The sequence below is a fragment of the Quercus robur genome, chromosome 5, assembly GCF_932294415.1.
Source record: "Quercus robur chromosome 5, dhQueRobu3.1, whole genome shotgun sequence".
Taxonomy (NCBI): domain Eukaryota; kingdom Viridiplantae; phylum Streptophyta; class Magnoliopsida; order Fagales; family Fagaceae; genus Quercus; species Quercus robur.
Genome location: NC_065538.1, coordinates 77,546,547 through 77,555,517, shown reverse-complemented (window position 1 = coordinate 77,555,517; position 8,971 = coordinate 77,546,547). Strand labels below are relative to the sequence as shown.

Sequence of the window (8,971 nt, the reverse complement as noted above, 5' to 3'; positions counted from 1 at the left end):
GCCAGGACACTTATCGTTTATTTCTTTTTGGTTTCAATCTTGAATAATTACATACTTATCTTTTATTTATTCTTTTGGATCTTATTTGTTGGTTTGTATTCTAGTTTCTAAAATAAAAATAAAATATATTTAATAATTAATTAATTTGCATATCGATCCTCGCTGTGTTGTGTTCTAATTTTTCAAAATTTTTTGTGTCATAGTATCTTACTTGTGTCCGTGTCCATGCTTCCTATCCCTCTGGAAATTGCACCAATAATGCCATAGCATGTCTTCCAATCAGGTTACAAGCTTCTTTTTTAATCTAAAATTAAGTATTAGAGGAATGTTTAGTGCAAGAAATCATGTGTAAAATTAATTAAGTCGTAATTAAAAGCACCCACTAATTGGTCACGCAAACTTTCAAAAGTATGGGTTTTTTCTCAAAGCAATAATGCTAAATACACAACAAATTTTATGGCTTTTCTCATAACTTGTTAAGGTGGCAAACTGTGATGAGTGCAATATCACTTTCACATGGGATCAACATTGCCATTCACAATATGCCATCTTCACATTAACCCAAGCATGCTATATACTCACTACTTGTTATGAATCTCTTAGACAAGTGGCATATAAATTTATTTTTTTTATGCATAAAATTTAAGATGGAATTTGAATTATTTTCATTTAGCCTTCCACCTCATATAATATATATATATATATATATATATATATATATATATATATATTTATGTCCATGTGTTAATTAATTGGGTAAATACTAAATGCATTGATTTTCATATATTAATTTTCCATATATGGTGCACCAGTTATTTATATCAAATGAATTTATATGGCTATTTTCATAAATTTTATATAAAAATAACAATTGATTTGTAATATAACATTCTTTTTGAATTCATGTTTAGTTGATTTGGCACAAAACCATCAAAAGGTAAAATCAAATTTAGTAACACATGATATAAAAAATATTTAAAATAGTTGTATGCTCAAATTAGTAAAAAAAAATATATGTAATCAAAAATATAAAAGATAAAAGCAAATTTAATTATATGCAATAAAAAATATAAAAGATAATTGTACGTGAAAATATGTGATTCCAAAAAGGGATTTGATGGAAGAAAACAGCACTCATGATTTTTTTTATTTATTTTTTTATTTTTTTATAATTTGGTAAGTAGGCAACACAAAAATTGAAGAGAGTGATAGGTGCCAATTGGGCTGGAAGCAAATCGGCTACCTTCATTGGAGGTTAGTTTGATAAGCTTAGTCATTACAATGTGGCTAATCCTATGAGGGACTTGACTTGGGCTTACTGCCCTAGTGCACTCCCTAACCATTGTGGTCATGACACATGCCCATTTTTTGCTATGTGTCATTATCTCAACTGGTCTAGTGTAGACCCCCACCATTAATCTTATTCTGGGTAATAGCACTGATGATCCATTTGGGAATAGTTTATCTAACTTTTTTTCGAAAAGTTTTTTATGAAAGTATGCTAAAGTATACTTTGTACTTTGAAATTTTTTGAAAAACTAAGAAAAAAAATGAAATTTTAAAAAGCTGTACATAAAAGCTAAAAGCTAAAACTTGAAGATGATGTCAAACTCACCCTAAGTATTGTTTGAATCCAAAGTCTGGACTGTCCATGTCATCCCGTAGGCCCACTCATGAGATATGACTGAAAGATATACTGGGCCTATGTCCAGGTCTCTTGTTTATTTTGTGCAAATTAAGGTCCGTTTGTTCATCAGCGGTCTACGTATCAAATGCACTATGAGAAGCCGAGCCGACAAAGAGACCAACATGGACATTAACTAATTTTTGGCACCGAAGATTGTCCTTACGGTCGGGGTGAAAGTGGCCGAGTGGGATTAGGATTACAAGGTTTGAGAGGAAAAGAAAGGGTCATTTTGCTTTTTCAAAACCAAAAAAAAAAAAAAAAAAAAAAAAAAAAAACACATTTTTTAATTACGATTTAATTTTTATTTGAGCTAATTGAAACTCAAGTTAACAACATACAATCTTATCTAATAACTTCATACAAACAATCATTTTCTCAATGAAATGGACCTTCCCAATACGTATCCTATTCCTATTTTGTAGAAATTTAGGCTACAATATTAAGTTCACCATCTTGCAAGACCCAATAGCAATCTTATACAACTGTATGTGTTCATCGTGGTACAATGCTAGAAATGCTAGCCTCATTTATAGAGAATTTATCAATCTGAATGAATTTATCCACAGAGAATGCAGGGTGTTTTGGTTTAGGAAGGGCTATTGATTCACTTCCCAACAGAGCTACCACATTTGACATGGTGGGTCTGTCTTGTGGATTTTCCTGCACACACAAAAGTCCAATATGTATGCACCTTACAATTTCTGATGTCCAACACGATTCCATCAAGAAGTTGTCCACGACCTCTAACACTTTATCTTCACACCATAGTCTCCATGCCTATTAATTTAGATTGCAAATGGAGTTATATTTCATATATGTTATCCCATTTTCATTTTGTCTAATTCTAATTCAAGTAGAAAAAAGTTAACATACATGTGCAAGAAGTGTCTGTGCATGTTCTGTAAGGTAGAAGCCACTATTCCTTTTCCCACTAATAATCTCAAGCAACATTACACCAAAGCTGAATACATCAGACTTCACAGAGAATACTCCTGCCATTGCATATTCTGGAGCCATGTATCCACTTTTTGGATACCAACATTAATATTATTTTTTATTAAAAAAGCCAATAAGAATAGAAATAAAAGAAGAAGTAGCTTACTATGTTCCTACAACTCTTTTGGTTTTAGCTATATTCTGGTTTTCACAAAAGATCCTCGCCATTCCAAAATCCGATATTTTGGCAACCATGTCATGGTCCAACAACACATTACTAGGCTTCAAGTCCCTGTGAATGATTTTAAGTCGGGAGTCTTCATGAAGATATAGAAGTCCTTTGGCAATCCCACTAATAATGTTATAGAAAGTCTTCCAATCAAGTTGCGAGCGCCTTTTTGGATCTGAAATTCAATTTTAATTTTAAGTTATGACATCATGTATAAATGTGAATTTTAGAAATCTTCAAGAAATCTAAAATACTAGCAAGCTTATAATGTAGAATGTAGGAAGAAACAAACCAAAAATAAAAATATCAAGGCTTTTGTTAGGCATGAACTCGTATACAAGCAACTTTTCCTCTCTCTCTATGCCACATCCCAATAACCTCACAAGATTTTTGTGTTGAAGTTTTGCAATAAGTATGACCTCATTTTTGAATTCCTCTAAGCCTTGCGATGACTTCATTGAGAACCTTTTAACTGCTACTTCCTTCCCTTCATGTAGCACACCCTGAATGAAATAACGTCCAAACAGAAAAATTTAGGACCAAATTGTTAACTGGTGTGGATTGTATTAGATTACCATTTGAAGCCTTTTTGCATGTGCAACAAAAATAATATTAGCCCACTTTGATTCATGTGTTTGGGAACAGTTTATTTGCATCTTTATCAAAAGATATAATCTTTGGTAAATTTTATGTTACATGTATGACAAAAAGCTAATAGTTAACTTAAATAAGGAAAAACTGAAGTTTAGATTATTTGCGCCAAAAAACTAAGACAAAAAGAAAAAAATTAAAAAACAAATAAGGAAATGCCAAATTCTTTCAGAAGCTCTTTCACTACTCGGTTTTGGAGTTCAGCATAACAAATTTAAAGGATCCTAGCAGACCTAAGGTCTACTATTTTAAATCAATATATACATATAAAAGCAGAAACCTCATGTAATAGTGCATGAGATCCTGCCATGAGGGTATTCTAATTTTGCATTTAGCATTTTTTAACATTTTTTCATTAAGTTATTTTACTGTTAACCTAAAATTCATATTAACTTATTTTTATTGTTATTGGATTATCTCATTAATCTCTCATTAATTGCCTGAACTTACGCCACACTTTTTTCTCTTCTTCATGTATTTTAGCATACCCATGTTTTAGTATTAAAAACAAAAGCAAAAAAAATAAAATGAAATAAAAATTAAAGACTAATAGTAATAATTAACCAAATAAGGCACTGGAGAGAGATAAAGGACAAAAAAAGTTATAAATTGTTAAATGAAATATTGTTTCACTAAAAAGAAAAAACATTAGGTTAATCTCAAATTGAAAAATGAATGTGAGTTATAGAGGTTTAATGCCTGTACTGTGTATCCAAGAGTTAGACTATTTTGGATATACACCACTGTTAATTTCTTTAAAACCTTCTCCCCTCTCCCCTTATGTGTGTGTGTGTTAAAATACTTCGTATTCTCAAAAAAAAAAAAAAAAAATTGTTTCACTATTACGAAAATAAAAGAACTAAGATTGACAAATCATTTGTAAGAGAGAGAAAAAAGAATCTATAGGGCTGCCACCTCCGTCATACTAGCCTTCCACCACTATCAAACTGCCAAACCTCTACGGTTATTTATTTATTTATTTTTAAATTAGGGGCTTAAATATGATTTTGGTTTGGGTAATTTGGTTGATAGTTTTTGTTTTAGATATGTAAGTAAAGAGAATATTTGATGCGTAATGTAAAGTCATATTCTACCATGATTTTGAATCATCTATTAGACACATATATATGCACTTGCCCACACCATGTTTTAATGTCGCATTATCAATGAGTGGAAGACGGTGAGCGAGTTGGACATACTTTTATTTCATGGAATGTAATTTGTGAACATAACACAAATTAATCGATTTTCATGGTCCTCTTGCATTTATTTTTAGTTTCATGATTTTTATATTAAAAAAAAATTAATCTTACCTTGGGAAGATTACAAATGTGTAATGAAACTACTAAACTAATTTTTAATATTTCAAAATGCATATGTTTCTTTATTTTAATTTAGTTTACTTTTTATTCATAATACACTCACACACACACACACACACACATATATATATATATATGTACAACATTCTTCAAAATTGTTTTATACAAAATATCACAAAATTATCCGTGCATCGCACAGGCAACTTACTAGTTAATAAAATACACAGGCCCTAGCCATTTATATGAGGGAAAAAGAGAGAGAGCAGTTAAGAGCGAACTGAAAAATTTTCCACACCATCGTTGTATTGAGTTCTGATCTTGCATTGATTTTACATTTCATTGATTAAGGCAAGATCAAAGAACCAACTTTTTCTACTCCACTTATATTTCAATCCCATTGTAAGCAAGGGTGAGGTTGAAACCACGGTCCAAAATTCAGTGAGGTTCACTGACTAAATCGTCAAGAGGTTCTTGAAGTGGTTAAGGTTTTGGTTTAGAGAAGATCAGTACATAAGAATTCCAAATATTGTGGGATTATAATGATAGGAAGGCAAGCTGAGCGTTTTCAAAGGTTGCACAAGTCTAGGCGAGACAAAGGTTTTGTAAGTCACTAACTATATAATCCTTCTTTTAATAGTGGCTTTTCCATTCAAAATGTTTTCCTTTAGTTTTCCATCTCATATTCATTCTCTATGTCAGAAATGGTCAAGATTATATTGATTCTACGTACCTTGTAAACTTTACCAAATCCACCTTCACCAATCATGTTGTCATCTGAGAATTTGTTTGTGGCCGCTTCAATCGTCCCAAAATCAAATTGCAAGGATTCAAGAGTTGTTACTTCACTTGCAGCTAAACATCCAAAAATAAATAAACGTAAGAGATTACACTGCATTGTTTGCAAATATGATGAGGTGAGAGTTTGTACATAATCAACTTAATCTTTATCAATTTTGATAAATTATTAACCATCGTAGATGTTTTTTATTTTTGATAATCCGGAACCTTTATTGAAACAGTTGAACCAGCAAAAACACAGAACCACAGACAACCCAAAATAGCAACAAATTAGACTAGGTTCCTTAAAGCAAGACTAATAACAACAAACCAACAACAAGAAGAACCTCAACTCAAAGCAACACCACCTTGTAACCTGCAGAACCATAACAGAACTACAACACCAAAATGAAAAAAAAAAAAAAAAAAAAAAAAAAATCAGCAAACAAATTGAAGCACAATCAAAACAAAATACAACCAATACACTCAACAACAGATAGCCAGCAAACCAAACAACAAACAACTTCATCAATCTATAATGGAGCCCTAGGTAGCATCCTTAATCTAAATCGAGGCTCTCTGAAGAACAAAATTAGTGAATCCCCATCTACAGCGGATCTAGGGAACATGCTACCCCCTTCAATTCGAATCTTGACTTGCTTTCTGATGAGCCCCACAATCTAATCTTCTGTTTAATCAATCTTTGAAAAATGATTGCATTTCTATGACTCCAAATGTGGTAAACAGCAACACTAAGCCCCAGTTTACTACAGGCACATTTCAAGGTTTTCTTTTACATTGTTTTTCTACCCAGTCAAAAATATGATTCCTATCATCCCTTATGGAATTTTGGCTGCCCCAATACTTACTTAACACTCTTCCAAATTCTACTAGAAGTCTAACCTACAAATAGCAGGGAATTTATTATTTCTAATTTTTTTAGTTTTTAAAATATATTCTGTTAAAGATATGCTAGCCAAATGTAATAGGCCTAAACCTAATCTTTCTAGTCTAGGGTTTAACCTACTATATATACACATATTATAATTTATTGTAATACATGATTTGTACTACACTCTAATATATTATTAACATGTATCCATTTAGGATTTTCTCCGTGGATGTAAATTGTTAGGTTAAACCACGTAACTCTCTTGTGTGATATATTTTTATGCTTCTGATTCTGCATCTATTCTAGCATATTCAACATTGTATATTAATGTTAATATTGATGTAGCCTTTTAAGGTTCCATCTGTGGATGTAGGCCATTATGCTAAATCAAATAACCCTCTTATGTTATATATTTTATGATTTCACTTTTGCATCTATACTAGCATATTCAACATGGTGTATCACTGCTAATAATTAACACATCCTTAATGAAATGATTCCCTCACCTGGACTTTTGAAAATAAGGAGAGTGACATATGAATATATGATGTGAACTTTGAAACCACTTGCATACCATGATAATTTAGTACGCCGTCAGATATCCCAGAATTCACTTGGTTTATAGAATTGGACTTCTTACTTGCTTTCCTCCTTCGGAAGCAGTAGAGCAGAATGACTAGCACCACAGCGGCAGCAATTGTAACAGCAATAACGATAGCTATTGCGGTTGAGATCTTGCCTTTCCCTGCAAAAACAATATATGTTTTATTGACAACAGTTGATGGCCAGTTACAAGAAGTGCGGCCTAGTAAAGTAATTAAGTTTCTTCAGTACAGATGAGGGTGAAACTTAGTGGATATGTACCTTTTGGTGGTGCGGCAACAGCTTGAGCTTGTATATGGTAAAACGAGAAAACTTCATACCTAATGTTACAACTAGGATACAAAACTCTTCCCCCTCTCTTTCCACCATAAGAATTGGACAAGTTTGTTATGGCTTCCCAAAGACACCTTCTGCAATCAAAGCTGGATAGGTCAGGGGTGCACTGTACAAGGTTGTATAGCGTTTCCGATTCCATAAATTTGGTTTCCTTGGTAGCAAACTTTTTAGCACCGGACGAAGCATTTGCGGCCACTGGTACCAAGTCACCTAATGTTAGCTGAAGCAAGCTATCTGGCTCTGTTATATCCAAAAAGTTCCACAGAATCTTACTCGGCTCGTTTTCCATGATGGAGAAGAATGATCGATTTGAGTAGCGTAACATGCATTCATCATACCATATCACGGCCTCTTTTTCTTCTGGGCAGTACAGCTGAACAATCTCTTTGGTTGATGTTGAGACGCAGTCTTGGCACTCAATGGTGGCGAGGTCACCACGGCATAGGAAGAGGCCGTAAACTGTATTCTCTGGGGTTTGAGTTTGACCCACGGTGGTGTTGTAGAAATCGGTTTCACGAGCGGAATTTGCGTTAAGGAAAGAGAGGAGGTTGTTGAGGTTAGACTGGTAGGTGCTATTGGGGGAGAAAGTGGTTTGGTTTGAACAGAAATGGTAGCGGTATTGGGCTGCTTCACTCGTAAGGCTTAGAGAGGTGAGTATGGAAAGGAGCACTAGGTGCATGGAGAAACTGAAAGAAGGGATGCCCATATTTATATGATCAGTCTTGTGCTTGTACTGCTCAGACTCAGGTATATATCATGAGTCAGGACCATGGATAAGGTTTTGTTAATAAAACTTTTTTATTCTTTTATTCTTAGAAAATTTCTGTCAGTTATACTGAGATCCAATGAGGTTTTTATCCAATGAGGTCTATGAAGAAAGCCAAGCCACCTACCTTCAAAATAATACCGCATTTGGAAAATTAAAGTCAGTCAATGATATGTAAAACAGCAATGGCCAATAAAAATTTTACAAAACAATTTATTGTAGGTACAAAGTAGATAGAAATGTGTTTTTTTTAACAACATTTACAATTTTTGACCCGAGGAATGAATGATGGAAAAATATAAAAGTAGTGTGTAGATCAGTACATTTTTTTAAAGAGCTGGTCCCACCGAAATTGATCCCCCCTAGCCACCCAATGAGGTGGTATATGGTGTTTCCGGTACATGCATCCTTCCTCTCATATGAGGGTAGATCCCACATGTGAGAAGGAAGATACATGCATCGGAAACACCATGTATTTTCTCCCACCCAACACCTATGACGGCAAAGCCCCACCTGTCCATGTCCCTTTCCGAGTACACTCTACTTTTGAGTCATGAACCACTCAATTCTAAAAGATTCTCATCCTGGTGCGATTTTTCTCACAGTCACATTCACTTTCTTAATCAACTTTCTTTTTTTGCTTAAAAAATAGTTTTCTTAAGTTAAGGGAAAATGGCTTTAAAATAATGAGAGAAACAAGATCTTTCTTCTCCTTTTCATTTATATTTCAATTTATTTATATTGTGGCTTATGATTTTCGGTTTTTCTTTTT

The 8,971-nt window shown here is 33.2% G+C and overlaps 1 protein-coding gene across 1 annotated transcript; it reads right to left on the bottom strand.

The window, feature by feature from the left end:
- Nucleotides 1–1,966: 1,966 nt before the first annotated feature.
- On the bottom strand, nucleotides 1,967–8,272 carry LOC126727225 (cysteine-rich receptor-like protein kinase 44). The gene is made up of 7 exons (XM_050432799.1): nucleotides 7,359–8,272; nucleotides 7,069–7,239; nucleotides 5,556–5,677; nucleotides 3,145–3,355; nucleotides 2,790–3,027; nucleotides 2,561–2,711; nucleotides 1,967–2,464 (listed from the first exon to the last, which is right to left on the bottom strand). Exons 1-7 carry the CDS (start codon nucleotides 8,137–8,139, stop codon nucleotides 2,180–2,182), a joined length of 1,959 nt encoding a protein of 652 aa, XP_050288756.1. The 5' UTR covers nucleotides 8,140–8,272; the 3' UTR covers nucleotides 1,967–2,179.
- Nucleotides 8,273–8,971: the final 699 nt, after the last annotated feature.